This window comes from Gadus morhua, unplaced genomic scaffold (assembly GCF_902167405.1).
Source record: "Gadus morhua unplaced genomic scaffold, gadMor3.0, whole genome shotgun sequence".
NCBI classification, from domain to species: domain Eukaryota; kingdom Metazoa; phylum Chordata; class Actinopteri; order Gadiformes; family Gadidae; genus Gadus; species Gadus morhua.
Window position 1 is genome coordinate 44,963 of NW_021963955.1, and position 17,357 is coordinate 62,319.

Here is a 17,357-nt window from a genome sequence, read left to right on the forward strand (position 1 = left end):
CCCATTTACTCATCCCACCGGCTGTCGATATTGCCGATTTCCGAGACGGTCGTCATGTAGCCCCCTGGCCGATAACGTCCATCCGGCATAATTAGCCAACCGAGTCCCATTATGCTTGACACCCACATTGCTGCTCGCAGCTATATTTATTATTATTATACTGCCATTGGAGTCAATGGCAGCCCATAGAACCGCTTGGCGAAAAGTTGTAAAATTTGGCACAATGGTTCAGAACAGCCCCATTAGCCCATTAAGCCAATCTCAGGTCGCTAGCCCAACAGCTCTAGCGCCACCAACAGGTCAAAGTTGGACATGCATTCATGTTCATAACTTTCGACTTATTCGACCAATATTCACAAACCAGGTATCATTGGATTCCTTGAACCAAGCCCAGTTCAACACACCCTATGACGTCATTGCGCCATGACGTATATGTCCGCCATCTTTGTTTATGTCAAAAACCCTCAAAATGCTACTTCTATCACAAATCTTGTCCAATCATCTCGAAACTTGGCACACATGATCTTCTGGCCATGCTTGATACAAAACATATAATTGATCGATTGATTCAAAACCGTTTGCCTGCTACAGCAAATCAAATTTGGCGGCATAGCCGCCAAACCGGATGTAAGCCCATATCTCAGCAGCCCTTTGACATATCATAACCAACCTTGGTACATAGACCCATGACCCCAGAAAGGTGACACTGAATAAATTTACTCATCCCACCGGCTGTCGATATTGCCGATTTCCGAGACGGTCGTCATTTAGCCCCCTGGCCGATAACGTCCATCCGGCATAATTAGCCAACCGAGTCTCATTATGCTTGACACCCACATTGCTGCTCGCAGCTATATTTGGGTGTCAAGCAACTATGTTGCGAGACAACCTATTGTTTTCGTACGAATTCTTATTATTATTATTATTATTTACCTGACATGGGAGTCAATGGCAGCCCATAGAACCGCTTGGCGAAAAGTTGTGAAATTTGGCACACTGGTTCAGGACAGCCCCATTAGCCCATTAAGCCAATCTCAGGTCGCTAGCCCAACAGCTCTAGCGCCACCAACAGGTCAAAATTGGACATGCATTCATGTTCATAACTTTCGACCTATTCGACCAATATTCACAAACCAGGTATCATTGGATTCCTTGAAACAAGCCCAGTTCAACAAACCCTATGACGTCATTGCGCCATGACGTATATTTCCGCCATCTTGGTTTATGTCAAAAACCTTCAAAGTGCTACCTATATCACAAATCTTGTCCAATCATCTCGAAACTTGGCACACATGATCATCCGGCGATGCTTGATGCAAAACATCTGATGGACCTTTCAAATTCAAAACCGTTTGCCCGCTAGAGCCAATCAAATTTGGCGGCAAAGCCGCCAAACCGGATGTAAGCCCATATCTCAGCAGCCCTTTGACATATCATAACCAACCTTGGTACATAGACCCATGACCCCATAAAGGTTACACTGAATGAATTTGGTGATATTTGACCTCTAGGGGGCGCTGTTATTATGGTCGATGTGTTTTGACTCCTCTCTCTTCTCATGAGTACATTTAAAACTTATTTTCAATGTCTAGTGATACTATTTGACCTCCCCGTGTAGCTAGTATATTATTTCTCGCAGAAATATCCGCGACAGCCAATGATATTCGACCGCGAAGCCGCCAAACCGGAAACACGGCAATATCTCAGCATCCCTTTGACAAATCATAACCAAACTTGAAACATAGACCCATAACATCATCATGGGGACGCTTAATGAATTTGGTGACCATTGACCTCTAGGGGGCGCTATAATAAATAAAGACGTGTTTTAACTCCTCTCTCTTCACATGAGTACATTTCAAACTTATTTCTAATATCTGAGGATACTGCCAGACCTCCTTATATAGCTTATAAATTATTTCTCATTGCAACATCAGAACTTGGCCGCCATGTTGAAAGTTGTCAAAATTAGTTGTAAATTCCCACAGGCCACAAATTATGTCCAATCTTCATGAAACTTGGCATGTATGATCTTCCAACCAAGCTGAACAAATGTATTAAACAGCTTTCTCAAATTCAAAACCATTTGGCCGTGACAGCCAATCAAACTTGACGTTGCTCATTAATGGGTAGACACTGCGCTCGTGTGGCGCTCATTAATGGGTAGACACTGCACTCGTGTGGCGACAAGCGGTACTTAATGTGTAATGCAACAATGACTATATTTACCATTCCGCCCACCTACAATATAAACTGCAATTCCCACTGGATCAGATTCTTCACGAACCACCTCCAGAACGGATGCTTGTTTACATTGTGTCTCTTTTAGAGATATTGTTCCGAATACCCCTATGTATTTGTGACATTTGTTCTGTCAGGCAGACTGTATTGCGCCCTTACCTCTAGGTGGGGTCCTTTTCCCATTTACTCATCCCACCAGCTGTCGGTATTGCCGATTTCCGAGGCGGTCGTCATGTAGCCCCCTGGCCGATTGCGTCCATCCGGCAGAATTAGCCTACCGAGTCCGATTATGCTTGACACCCACATTGCTGCTCGCAGCTATATTTACTATTACTGTCCGTCCACACCAGAAGCGAATTGAGCGACCAAATCGCCGGAAGTCATTCACTTTCTATGGGCAAGAGCGACCAAAGCGACCAAAGCGACCAACGCTACCAGCGGCCAAAGTTGAGCGACCAGAGCGTCAAAAAGAAGTTGAAAACTTTTTAACTTCATGCAAATGACTATTATTCGCTTCAGGGGCCAAACACTGACAGTCAATCGGAATGTAGACGCTCTTCGCTTGCGTGGATCCCAGGGAACATCGGCAGGCACTTTGGTTCCTACCTACCTTTATTCACTCACTGAACAAAATGTCGGCTGAAGTATTAATCGCGGCTGTAACTGGGCACCCGGTGTTGTACGAACCCATCCCTTTTAAGTTCAGAGATCGAAACGCCGTAGTGGTTTGGATATCAAGTGATGATAAGCGGGAGTATTTATAGGCTACATCTAGAACGTTCGTATTTAAGCGGGAATCATTTTAATTTGCTCTCCATGCCACCAATCTAACCAACCAATCGCGTGTAGCATGCTTTAAACAAAACCAAAAAAGTTTTTGAAATCGTCACATAAACAAACTAATCGACAAGACGAGGGATAAATGACAAGGGATATATCTAGTCTAGATAGATAGAAAGCCTAGTCAAGTCTTTATTAATACCAAACGACACAAATCGTCGGGAATCCATTTAGGTGGTTCGGCCCACACAGGACAGTAGCCTACAACACCACACAGAACAATTCTGACTGGACATACACACAATCCATCACATTAAAACTAGACACGCGTTGATAGATAGATAGACAGAAAAGCCTAGATAGATCGATATGTTCCATTATTTGCCTTGCGGAGCCAACCATTCCTGTGCGCGTATGCAAATTAGCCATGTGCGCGAATGTCTATTTGTTTTGAATGCGACGAATGAGTGCAGATCATGATTTGCAGATCCAGATCAGTGAAACATATTTTAACTACTACAGCACGCAGGGTTTTTTGTTCTCGGTTGTAATTAGCCTACATTTTAGGATTTTTTTTGTATTGGGGGGAATCACTGTCCTACTTGTTGTCGAAGCACTTTATCGAACAAGCAAAACCGTCTCGGCAATATGGCCAAGGTGTATGGGAGAGTTCACTATTTGATATGGCTGTCTGTAGGGCCTACTAAACGCATACGGCTCCTTTAAATGCGTCTGCATAATTGAATTGTACGTCATGAGCGACTTGAGCGACCAAAGCGAACAGAAAAATTCGCAGCGAAACTTTGTGAGCGACCAAAGCGTCTTTGACGCTTTGGTCGCTCCTGGTGTGGACGTACAGTTATACTGCCATTGGAGTCAATGGCAGCCCATAGAACCGCTTGGCGAAAAGTTGTGAAATTTGGCACACTGGTTCAGGACAGCCCCATTAGCCCATTAAGCCAATCTCAGGTCGCTAGCCCAACAGCTCTAGCGCCACCGACAGGTCAAAGTTTCACATGCATTCGTGTTCTTAACTTTCGACCCATTCGACCAATATTCACAAACCAGATATCATTGGATTCCTTGAACCAAGCCCAGTTCAACACACCCTATGACGTCATTGCGCTATGACGTTTATTTCCGCCATCTTGGTTTATGTCAAAAACCTTCAAAGTGCTACTTCTATCACAAATCTGATAGACCTTTCAAATTCAAAACTGTTTGTCCGCTAGAGCCAATCAAATTTGGCGGCAAAGCCGCCAAACCGGATGTAAGCCCATATCTCAGCAGCCCTTTGACATATCATAACCAACCTTGGTACATAGACCCATGACCCCATAAAGGTTACACTGGATGAATTTGGTGACCTTTGACCTCTAGGTGGCGCTGTTATTAATGTCGATGTGTTTTGATTCCTTTCTCTTCACATGAGTACATTTAAAACTTATTTTCAATGTCTAGTGATACTATTAGACCTCCCCGTATAGCTAGTATATTATTTCTTGCAGAAATATCCGCGACAGCCAATGATATTCGTAGCGAATCAACCAAACCGGAAACACGCCAATATCTCAGCATCCCTTTGACATATCATAACCAAACTTGTTACATAGACCCATAACATCATCATGGGGACACTCAATGAATTTGGTGACCATTGACCTCTAGGGGGCGCTATAATTAATTAAGACGTGTTTTAACTCCTCTCTCTTCACATTAGTACATTTCAAACTTATTTTTAATGTCTGAGGATACTGCCAGACCTCCTTATATAGCTTATAAATTATTTCTCATTGCAACCTCAGAACTTGGCCACCATGTTGAAAGTTGTCAAAATCAGTTGTAAATTTCCACAGGCCACAAATAATGTCCAATCTTCATAAAACTTTGCATATATGATCTTCAGAACAAGTTGAACAAATGTGTTAAACAGCTTTCTCAAATTCAAAACCGTTTGGCCGTGACAGGCAATCAAACGTGACGGCCCTCATTAATGGGTAGACACTGCACTCGTGTGGCGCTCATTAATGGGTAGACACTGCACTCGTGTGGCGACAAGCGGTACTCAATGTATAATGCAACAATGACTATATTTACCATTCCGCCCACCTACTATATAAACTGCGATTCCCACTGGATTAGATGCTTCACGAACCACCTCCAGAACGGATGCTTCTTTACATTGTGTCTCTTTGAGGGATATTGTTCCGAATACCCCTATGTATTTGTGACATTTGTTCTGTCAGGCAGACTGTATTGCGCCCTTACCTCTAGGTGGGGTCCTTTTCCCACATAATGCTCATCCCACCGGCTGTCGGTATTGCCGATTTCCGAGGCGGTCGTCATGTAGCCCCCTGGCCGATTGCGTCCATCCGGCAGAATTAGCCTACCGAGTCCGATTATGCTTGACACCCACATTGCTGCTCGCAGCTATATTTATTTTTATTATTATATTTATATTGTTGCATTGTACAATTTATTTTGTTTTACCAAAAAAGTTAAATACAGTAAATACAATACCTTGAATGGCACAGAATCTAAAGATTGCCACTAAAATTGGCCAAAAAAATGGTAAAACTAAACTTTAACAACAATTTTGGTGAGTAATTCTCAACATGAAACTTAAAAGTCAGGTCTTCCTCCAACATAAAGTCCAGGTATTCGTGTGAGCAAATTAATTCTACTGGCCTGCCAGGTAATGTATGGAGTTGGGGCTAGGAATGAAACCAGGCAGGGTTCTTGTAAACACGATTTTAGTTGTTTTCTCTTAAAGAACTTACTTTAAAGAATTAAGATTGAGCTGTATAATTTCAAATTCTTCTTGTAGCTTTAAAATTGTCTCATCAGGTGACAATAGATAAGCATACAGGTGTATATTTAACATGGCAGCTTCAGAAAGTGTGTGTTTGCACGCCACCCGCTGCACACACTCTGCATACACCCCGATGACCGACTCCACCGACCGCCACGGCACCCCGACACTCGATTCCCCCACTGGCACCAGGGGGGCACCACACATTGCTACCTATTCTGTGGGAAACACTGGACTTGGTGTGTTTCCTATGGTGGGAAAAGCACAATGGGATCAAGCGAAGAATTTCATTTAATCTGAGACCCTATGATACCCTCCTCAGAAGGTTATATACCCTCCCCCTGAATGGACTGTCGCACACTCTCCTCTCCTTCCTTCTCCCCACTACCCTTTGTAAAAATGACAACGCTGTCTGACTACGTGTTGTAGTAATTATGGTCTGCTCTCATGGCGTGAGCACAGAATCGAGATGCAACAAATCAGCTGCAGAACTCTTAAGACCCTACTTTGGATTGCTGCTGTTATATTTATTTTTGGTTCCTCTCCCCCTGTGTTCTCCCTTCAGGTTGGTGGGCATCATGGATTGGACAATATTTAACCATTGTTTTTGATGCCATTTTGGAGATAGTACCTTTAAAGTAAAACTGATCGACTAAACTAAACTAAACTACTCTCGCTATCTTTGTTGTACACAGGGAATGGGTTAACCTTGCAATTGTAGCACTTGTTGCTATGAAAATCCTTACTGTACCGACAGTGATATATAGCTGTTGCTTGTTTCTTTTAAATGTACTTATTGTGAGTCGCTTTGGATAAAAAAGTCTGCTAAATGTAATGTAAATGTGTACAAGGTTGTGGTTCTGTGGTAACCTGCTCACCGTACATGGACCAGTCAATGACCGGAGCCTGGACGGCAGCACAATGGACAGGCTGGTCCGGACCTGCGGCCTTCAGCATCTCCAGCGCCACGTAGCCGCCGTAGCCCTGGAGCCGTGCCGCAGCGCAGGGAGGAAGGTTTTATAAAACAAACGCTTTGTGGTGAACGCTACTCTCCAAGTCTGGTGGTAACCTGAGTGCATACATGTCTGCAGTGTTGGGGGTAATGATATTACTTTTTTGGGTAATGAAGTAAAGTAATGCATTACATTTAAAATATTGGTAACTACACTGCTTTAATAGACAATAGTAACGCACTTTCCTGCGTTACCCAAGCCGTGTTTCCCTGCGTGTAAAGTTCAGATCTGTTGTGGTATGTGCATGCATGCTGCCTGTGTGTCTGCAGCGCCTGCTTGCCTCGGCAGGTTGCCATAGCGATCAATTTGAGTGACGTAGCTGCTTGTGGGAAGGAGTGTTCAAGTGTTGGAGCGCAGAAGCATTTGACACAGAAAGACCGGCTGGTTGCAGGGTTCATTGTAGAAGACATGCTTCCCCTGTTGACTATTGAATTGCCCGGATTTAGAAAAATACTAGATAAAAGACTTATGTCAAGTTGTAAAGAAATTGGCAGATTCTGAGTTTGCGGTTAGATAATAGATCATCACTGAAACATCGTTGCGACACAAATGACACCTCTAGCTAAATGAAGTAACCTAGATGACCAGCTACAACCGTGTTTTCCTCCAAACGAACCGTCTTTAGTGCTATGAGCTGTCGGCTTTCAGCCGCGAGCTTAGGGACCGTCTGCAAAGGGCAAAACGACCACAATGGTCAAATTTCAATAGCGTCGCCATTATTGAATCTAGAGCCCCAAAAAGCCGAGCCACGGTACCATACGCTCTGTTTACAGTGGATGTATCGCAATGGCGAGGCGCACACAGCCTTTAATAATAATAATAATAATATATTTAATTTGTAGAGCACTTTACAGTCAGAAATCTCCAAGTGCTACATAGCTTATGAGAGAGGAAAAAATAAATAAAGCAGGTTGTTTAAACATATAATACATAAACAGTAAAGGGGAAATTAGCAAAAGGCTTTTTTAAAAAGATAAGTCTTTCGTTTTTTTTTAAAAACAGCTGTAGTCCGAGGGGCCTTTGGCCGTGTTCTGTAAATATTCTAGAACACTCCGGGTGCTCCGGCGGGAGTCCTGGAGCTCTATATCTAAATAATATTTTATCCATAGATATCTATATAATATAATATATATTATCACGGCCAAAAGCTGTGTGCGCCTCCAGAAGACATTATGAATCTCAAACGACTACGTTGGGTTCTCCGACGTCTCTGGTTCTTCCACGTCCATATCAATCTGAAGTAGACTGAACCACGACATGGAGGAGAAAGCGACCGCCGTCTCGGCAGCGGCCAGCGCTTAGGCCCCACCGCCTCCTGCAGCGGGCAGCGAAGAGGCAGTGGTCCCTCGGCTTCCGGCTGCCCGCCGGCAACAATCCCTTTCTCCTCCATGTCGCATGGGGGTGTGTCTCATGGCCTTGCAGTCTTCAGTGAGGGTTTCAGTTCGCGGTTTCTGTTCGCAGGACTATTGTTTTGAACAATATCAACAATGCATTATTTATCTTTATCTTTTTACTCCCTACGAGAGTTTTGTACTTTGTTAATGCATAATAATTAAATAAAAATTATTTGAAAAAAATTGGTAGTACATACATTGGTAGTCAAGGCGGGGCCCTATTTTTGTTAAGGTGGCCTTAACCATACAGTGCTGGGGTAAAAACTGCATATTAATGTTAGAAAACCTCATAAAGTGAGATTTTCATGCCATGAGACCTTTAAAGGGGAGCTATTATGCTTTTCGACTTTTATGACCTATAAACGTTGTTATAATGATTGATAGTCATGTTTAACCATTCACAAAAAACGATGCAGATTTTCGGGAAACTCTTCCTCTCATCTGGGCGCTTTCAGCCTTCTCTGTCAACACTCCGTTTCGTCTTTCTCCGCCCCCTCACCCCCCTCCTGCCAACCCAACTCCGTTGTGATTGGTTACCTTCCTGGAGCGCGCGGGCGGGCAGATTTGACCAGGCATATGGGGGCGTGGCAGGAGTACGTCTACGAAGATGTTTCCCGGAAATGTGAACAAGTGAATCGCAATCAATGTCCCGAGTGTTTAGCGCTCTGCAAAGCCACCCCAGACTGTCAGCAATAATACGTCGAAATGCATGTACGTCATTATTTGACACTTTAGTATGGTTAAACATGAATATCAATCATTATAACAACGTATATAGGTCATTAAAGTCAAAAAAGCATAATAGGTCCCCTTCAAGGAATTTCAATAGCATCGCCATTATTGACTCTAGAGATATATTATTCAAAACTAAAGGTTGTAGTAAGACCATATAGAGGCCATCCCTATATGGAACAAGTTTTGGGGCTCTAGAGTCAATAATGGCAACGCTATTGGAATTTTTCCTTAAAAAGAAGTAGAGATATTTTTCAAAACTAAAGGTTGTAGTAAGACCATAGTGGCCGTGCCTATATGGAAAGAGTTGTGGGGCTCTGGAGTCAATATTGCCGAGCCTATTGAAATTTTGGCCGAATAAAAATTCCTTAAAAAAAAGAGGAGATATATTTTTCAAAACTAAAGGTTGTAGTCAGACCATATAGAGGCCGTGCCTATGTGGAACAAGTTTTGGAGCTCTAGATTCAACAATGGCTACGCTATTGAAATTGTTGCTAAATACAAATTCCTCAAAAAACAAGGAGATATATTTTTCAAAACAAAAGGTTGTAGTAAGACCATATAGAGGCCTTGCCTATATGGAGCAAGTTTTGGGGCTCTCTAGTCAATAATGGCGACGCTATTCAAATTTGACCATTGTGGTAGTTTTCTGTTTTGCACTTTGCAGACGGTCCCTAAGAACGGGAGTTGGAGAGGAAGCGGATCTATGGAGCCAGTATCCTGCCATAATTCAAACCTGAAAAAAAAAGTTTCAAAGGCTTGTAAGTCTGGGTTTGAAAATGCAACACCTTGTAAAAAAGGTTTTGCAACAGTGAAAAAAGAGATTATAACCTGAAAAATTTTTTGAACATCTTCAAACATTATTTTGTATTCTATTTTATCTTCTTCATCATTGTCACCAACACATTTTCCAAGTATTTCTTTTTTCACAAACATATTTTCAAAGTTCAAAAACTTTCACCAGCGCATTTGCAGAGTTTCAAATCTGGCAACAGTGTATTTCATTGTTTCCCGGTTTTGAAACCTTGTAAATGGGATTCTGCAAACAGGTGTTCATAAATTGAGAAATAATTTTTGAAAGGTTGAATATTTATTTTTAAAAACTTGTAAAGGTGTAAATTTACACAATTGAAATGTATTTTTTTCAGAACTGACTTTTCAGCACTGACTTTTCAGAGATTTGACCACACAGGCGCAAGCTTTGAGTCACGTGATTATTGGCAGTGTTCTGTCGCGCATTCGTTTTGAAACTCCTGACAGTCAAAGGTCTGCAGCAAAAAAAACTTTCCTGGGGGCGGGACAATTTGGCTCCAAACCTATTGGTTGCTCTCTGCTGACTTACATTCCAATCACATGTGCCGTTCACCGGGCTGTGCGTGATTGACACTGCTCTGCCGATGACAAGAATAACAAGTGACCTGCGTGGTTGATTTTTTTTTCCATTTCCTCGAACCATCAGGGTACGGAACCTACAGAACCCGTAAAGAGACATAGGCTAAAAAAAATTAAGTTTCTCGTGAGCACGCAAAAGTATCTGGTGCGCACGTGAAAGTATCTGGTGCGCACGCAAAAGTATCTCGTAAGCACGAGAGAGTATGTTGTGCGCACGAGAAGGCGCGTGCCGTCCATATGGGCAGGTGGGGCGGCGAACTCCCTGCAAAAGCATGCTCCCAAAAAAAATAGTTCCTCAGTAAATCATTGCTCCAAGTTTATTTTTAATAATGTCATTGTCACATTAACTATCTATAGTTTCTGTAGGCTTTCCGACTATTTTTGGTCTGTTGATATCAAATGGTGGTGGTGGCGATTCTAGTTGAGTGTCAACGTGTCATGCAATGTGGGGCAGGGGAGCTCAACGACCGCGTCCCTCCGTATGTTTCTCGCATAACCCTGCAGGCTGCGATAAGAATTGCAATCCGCGCTATAAGACGCCCATATGGTCGTAAAGTAGTCTGCCCCATGGTCATATTCTAGGACTGTTAAAAAAATCGAATTACTCCGCCTGTATCTTTCGGCATTGAAGCCTATATATATATTTATTTATTTCAGCAGGTATTAAAATTCTATACCTGATTTCATACCTGATTTAAACATCTCTTATTGAGATATACCTGATTTCAAAAGTGTTGTTATTGAGAGATTTGCACACATCGTCGTGCCAAGTTCCAAATCGAAGGTCTACATGTATTTGCAATGCACTCGCTAAGCCTGTTGTTAAATTGTTGTTAGATTGTTAAAATAAAATATGGAAGAAATAACTTCCCTATAATGTCGAATTTGTCCTTTGAAATTTTTGACTTTGCAGAGTTGGTGATTCCATTGCACATAGGCTATTCTAATTAGCCTGACATCATATGACGAGTGTTGCGGATGGCACTTCAAAAGCGTGCAGTAACATCAGGCAATTTGTTTATTTTTATTTTATTCTTACTCACAATTAGTTTAGTTAACATTTTTAAATGTAGCTCGAAAATATACATGTTAAATATATATCTAAATTGTGGGTGTGGTCACACGCCAGTAGTTTCTGCCCCACCGAAATGAAGGGGCACCGACCACACGCTACTCGGCTCCCAGACCGAGGAGCAGAGGGGAGACATTCCCTCCAGGGCCGATGATCACTCGGGGGGAAACACCCTTCACTTTTACCGACAGTGGGTCTGCTTATAGGTTGGAATATGGTTGGAATGAAGCGGCCACTGATTCTTGACAGGCTGTGCACTTTATTCTTTCACACAACCGGACTCGTTCATTACTTCACTAAACTGACACACATGCACGCTATCGCTCGCGCTCCTCGCTCGTCCACCCACTCGCTGATGACACACACACACACACACACACACCCACACACACACACACACACACACTGCCAGAGATATGCAAACAATATTTTCCCGTGCTCATGAGATACTTTCTCGTGCTCACCAACTTTCTCGTGCCCACGAGAAACTATAGTTGTTCTATTTCATGTAGGCTACGCCGCCTAGGCTTCGCCTTATGGGCTTGAACATTTAAACTATGCACCAATCAGCATGGGCACCACCCACATTTCCCACGGTATCATGTCTATATAAGGCGGTGTATACCGTCGCTCATCCTCCCTTTTCTTTCAGCCCTTGTGCTTATAAGCGGAAAATCAAGAATACATTAAGATGACTTCGACAAAACGGATCTCCCAAGCCGGTGGCAGTGGCTCGGGCGAGGCCATTGACAAACGGCCCTTTTCAGGGCCACCTGAGAGCGCTCCTAGAGCTAGGCCCTTTTCAGGGCCCCTATGCTCCTCCTGTCCCGCCTCCCTGACACCGGGTGACGGGCACTTGGCGTGCTTTCGGTGCCTCGGCGCCGACCACGCCGCGGCTGCTATGGCGGCCCCCGTCTCCTGTGTCACCTGCCGGGAGCTGCCTTAAGAGGGGATCCTCTCCAGGCATCTCTTCTTTTCCCCTTCGCTGGACCTCGTTGAGGCCGTCGACCTGTTCAGGGCCGGGGCCTCTGACCTGGACGACGACGGCGGCATCATCGACGTCGACGATCTTGTTGGCCTTGGTTTCTGCCAAGCAGGGCGGTGAGCTAACCGCTCTGTCTGTCAGCCCGAGTTGCTTGTTGCTAAACGAGGACAGCTCCTTCGCGTTGCTCAGACCTAATCCTGCGTTCCTCCCGAAGAACATTAATAGTTATTTTCGGTCGAGGGATATTGTGCTTAAGGCATTTCACCCCCCGCCTCATTCTAGTGAGGCGGAGGCGGAGTTGCATCTCCTGTGCCCGGTGCGGGCATTGGCTATGTACGTGAATCGCTCGGCCGCGTTCAGCTCCACACAACAGTTGTTTGTGTGTTATAGCGACGCTAGCAGGGGCCGCGCTCTCTCTAAGCAGTGGTTTTCTCGCTGGATATGTGAGGGTGTTTGCTTAGCCTACTCTCGGCAGGGCTTTGCGCCACCGTTGGGCGTTAAAGCTCACTCCACACGCAGCGTGGCCGCTTCAACGGCTCTACTAGAGGGCGTTTCGACGGAAGACATCTGCGCGGCTGCGTCTTGGTCTTCCCGGGTTCCAGGGGTTCACTCTGCAACTCTGTGCTGGAGTCCGGGACCCCTTTTATGGCTTAAAGAATATAGACATGTTCTTTAAAGCGGCGTGGTTGGATTTCCTCTCGCTGGCTGGCGAGTTGGACTTGACTACCAGTCTTACTCTCCCACCGTTTTTCAAATGAAAAACAGGCTAGGGGTTTTTTTCTATTGGCCCGCCAATTGTCAGGTGGTTTTTGTTTGCCAGTATGGCACTCCCGCCGTTTCTTTCAAATAAGAAACGGTCGAGAGAGACCCCTTAATGGAGAGCCGGATTCCGTAGCTCCGCCCCCGGTGGTAGCGGACCTAATGGAAACCGTATTGCTCTGGTTTTTCTTTTCCTTTTCATGGGTTCCATGAAGCACGGATTAGAGCCGGAGTCTTTACAGACTCACTTTTTTCTCTCTTGATCATTGCCTTGCTTGATCTAGGAGGAATTAGTTTTTTATTAAGCTGTTGTGTTTTACACATCCTTGGCTTCTTGAGTCTTAATGTGCTCTGGTGACTTAAGTCGTTTTGACTGGGGTCCAGCAGGAGTACATTGATCAGGCTCCGCTCGCAGCTTCACCTTAGCCCATAAGGCGAAGCCTAGACGGCGTAAACTACATGAAATAGAACGATAGTTATGTTATCATAACTCTAGTTCTATGATTGTAGGCGTATCCGTCTAGTTTCCCACCTGCTGTACCCTCCAAATGCTGAAAGAATAGCGTGGAGGATGAGCGACGGGATACACCGCCTTATATAGACACGATACCGTGGGAAATGTGGGCAGTGCCCACGCTGATTGGTGCTGATTGGGCTTCAGTGCGTGCAAGCACGCACTGAAGCCCATAAGGCGAAGCCTAGACGGCTACGCCTACAATCATAGAACTAGAGTTATAATAACATAACTCTAGTTCTAATAACTAATCTCATAACTTTTTTTTTTCAATGTCCCTTTACCGTACCCGGATGGTTCCAGGAAATGGAAAAAATAATCCACCGCGCAGGACGCTTGTTATTCTTGTTATTCTTGAATTTTCTTTTAGGTTATAATCTCTTTTTTCAGTGTTGCAAAACCTGTTTTACAAGGTTTTGAGTTTTCACACCCAGACTTACAAGCCTTTGAAACTTTTTTTTTCAGGTTTGAATTATGGCAGGATACTGGCTCCATACGGATCAGGGTGGAGTAGTGCCGTGCTAGTGGCAGTGTTTTCAAATTGTTTATTAGTGAAAGTTGTTGGCTTCAGAACAGCGGCTTAAGGAGATTTCTGAATTGGTTTTGGGTTGTTCAGCTTGGGTGTGGATCTGGGTTAGGGTTAGGGTTAGGGTTAGGGTTAGGGTTAGGGTTGTTACGTGGATCTGTTTGTAGGGATATTTCCCGACGGCCTGTATAGGTCCGGGAACGATATCCCTGCACAGGTCTGTGCAACTCAGCTGTTCGATCTGACGTTCGGGTGCTGAGTTGGGGAGTGCCTAAATCAGCGTCGGCCCATGCCGACGGGAGCGGAATAGGATGGGGGTGGAGGGGAATGGAGTACAGTGGTCGAGGATAGACCCAAAAGGAAAGAGAGAGGATATCAGTCTCCAGACAGTGATGTGGATAATCCACAGGCCAAAGCAATGAGACCATACAAAAAAAGTGATGATGGGTTTAAGGTTCTAATCAAAGTGAAGGGAGGTGTTGGGTTTTCTGCTGCTAGTCCCCTTAAATTGTAGCCTGGCACCGCCCACCTACCTACTTCCGCTCAAGTTTCATTTCACTTCAGTAATAGGTCTGGGTCTGCTTCATATGCATGGGTTTCCTTGGAAGCCAGATTTTTGGCGGTCCAATCAGCGAACAGTGGGAGTGGCTGAGAACAATGACGTTAAATCAGCTCTCGTTGACGGACATCTTCACGCACTGTGTTTGGTTTGTTCACAGCCTGGGCGCAACGTGATTCCCGGCCAAACATTAGCGATTGGTTATGGCAGATCCAGTGGCACTGGGCATATCCAATAGTTTTAAACTTCAACAGACACCCGCCTTCAAGTGAGTTAACGTTTGTCAATTGGGTAGGTCCAGGCTCTCTGTACAAATGAAATGAAGTGCGAGAGTCTGGTAGGACCAGGCTACTTAAATTGACTAATGAATTTAAAAAAAGAGATGGGTGACGTAATGCATGCCTCTATTCTGCAAAATGGGATGATTTATATCATTTGCCAGTCTGCAAGGCATCAAGACAAGCTGCTTAAGATAAAAAATGTGCTGGGTAAGGGAGTGGAGGTGTTCAACAGACAGATTAGTACAGAGGTTAAAGGAGTTGTGTATAATGTGTCCTTGAAAATGTCTGAGCAAGAGTTGTTATCTTGTATGAAGGGGGCTAATGTCACAGCTGCAAAGCGCATGGGAAAGGGTGAGAATGGAAGAGGAACCACACCTGTCCTTCTTACCTTTAAAGATGATGTGGTTCCTAAGAGAGTCATTTTGGGATACATGAGTTGTCCAGTGAGAGAGTATGAAAGACCTCCTCTAAGATGCTTTAAGTGCCAGAGACATGGCGATGTCCAAGCTGTGTGTAGAGGAAAGCAAAGGTGTGGACGATGTAGCAAGGATCATGATGGAAAACAGTGCAATGAACCTGTGAAGTGTGGTAACTGTGGAGGTGATCACCCGGCTTCCTTCAGGGGGTGTCAAAACTATGTCAAAGCAGATAATGTTGAATGATTAAAGAAGGAAAACAAAATATCTTATGCAGAGGCAGCCAGAATGGTGGAGGAGAACAGGGTTGGCAGTCAAATTCAAAGTCAAAGTATGGCTGTTGCAAGAGATGTTGCAAAGGGGCATGCTATAGCTGTAAATGATGATTCAGTTTTGATAAGCAAGAAAGGGCTACTGGCATTCATGGTTGAAGCAATGTGGAGGGTACAAATGGTCCTCATCCTCATCGTCATCCGCTTATCCGGGGTCGGGTCGCGGGGGGGGCAGCTCAAGCAGGGGGCCCCAGACTTCCCTTTCCCGGGCCACATTGACCAGCTCTGACGGGGGGATCCCGAGGCGCTCCCAGGCTAGTGTTGAGATATAATCTCTCCACCTAGTCCTGGGTCTTCCCCGAGGTCTCCTCCCCACTGGACGTGCCTGAAACACCTCCCAAGGGAGGCGCCCAGTGGGCATCCTTGCCAGATGCCCGAACCACCTCAGCTGACTCCTTTCTAACTAAAGGAGCAGCGGCTCTAATCCGAGTTCCTCACGGATGGCTGAGCTTCTCACCCTATCCCTAAGGGAGACGCCAGCCACCCTTCTGAGAAAACTCATCTCGGCCGCTTGTACCCACAAGTCATCATCACCCAACCCTCATGACCATAGGTGAGGATAGGAACGAAGATCGACCGGTAGATCGAGAGCTTTGCCTTGCGGCTCAGCTCTCTTTTCGTAACAACGGTGCGGTAAAGCGAACACAATACCGCCCCCGCTGCTCCGATTCTCCGGCCAATCTCATGCTCCATAGTACCCTCACTCGCGAACAAGATCCAGAGGTACTTGAACTCCTTCACTTGGGCTAAGGACTCATTTCCTACCCGGAGTAAGCAATCCACCGGTTTCCTGCTAAGAGTCATGGCCTCAGATTTAGCGGTGCTGATCCTCATCCCAGCCGCTTCACACTCGGCCGCCAGCCGATCCAGTGAGTGCTGAAGGTCACAGGCCGATGATCCAATGAGGACCACATCATCTGCAAAAAGCAGTGATGAGATCCTCAGACCACCCAACTTCAACCCCTCCCCACCACGACAACGCCTCGATATCCTGTCCATGTATATCACAAACAGGATTGGTGACAAGGCGCAGCCCTGGCGGAGACCAGCACCCACTGAGAATGAAACTGACTGGCTGCCGAGGACGCAAACACAGCTCTCGCTTTTGGAGTACAGAGATTGGAGGCAAAGAAAAAATCTGATGTGGCACGAGAAATTGCTTCTGCTGCAGAAAGGCTGCTAGGTTTCAAGGGAATAAATCCTAAAGAAATATGGGAGTTTACCTACACTCAGGAGAGTGAAGATCAAAGGTGAAATGGAAGTCATCATCCAGGCTTGGATGATAATGAGGAAGAGGAAATGGAAAGTACATATGGGAATTCCGATGGGGATTAGTGTCCTTTGTATTATGTTTTATATAATGCAATGGAATGCTAGGAGTCTAATTGCAAATGGGCAAGAGTTTAAACACATGTTAGATGGGCTTGAAGAAAAACAGAAATAATTTGCATTGAGGAAACTTTGTTAAAACCAATACTTGATTTTAGAATACCGGGATGTAAATGTGAAAGGAGAGATTGAGAGAATACAGCAGGAGGGGGGTGTGCAA

General features: G+C 44.8%; 1 protein-coding gene across 1 annotated transcript in view; it reads right to left on the bottom strand.

Annotated features, from left to right (window-relative positions):
- Nucleotides 1-5,509: 5,509 nt before the first annotated feature.
- Nucleotides 5,510-17,357, bottom strand: part of LOC115538222 (inactive dipeptidyl peptidase 10) — a 66,999-nt gene continuing 55,151 nt past the window's right edge. The window contains exons 8-9 of the mRNA XM_030349881.1: nt 6,712-6,817; nt 5,510-6,081 (exon numbers count right to left, since the gene is read on the bottom strand). Coding sequence (XP_030205741.1) covers nt 6,047-6,081; nt 6,712-6,817 — 141 coding nt within the window. The 3' untranslated portion in view covers nt 5,510-6,046. The remainder of the gene's footprint in view (nt 6,082-6,711; nt 6,818-17,357) is intronic.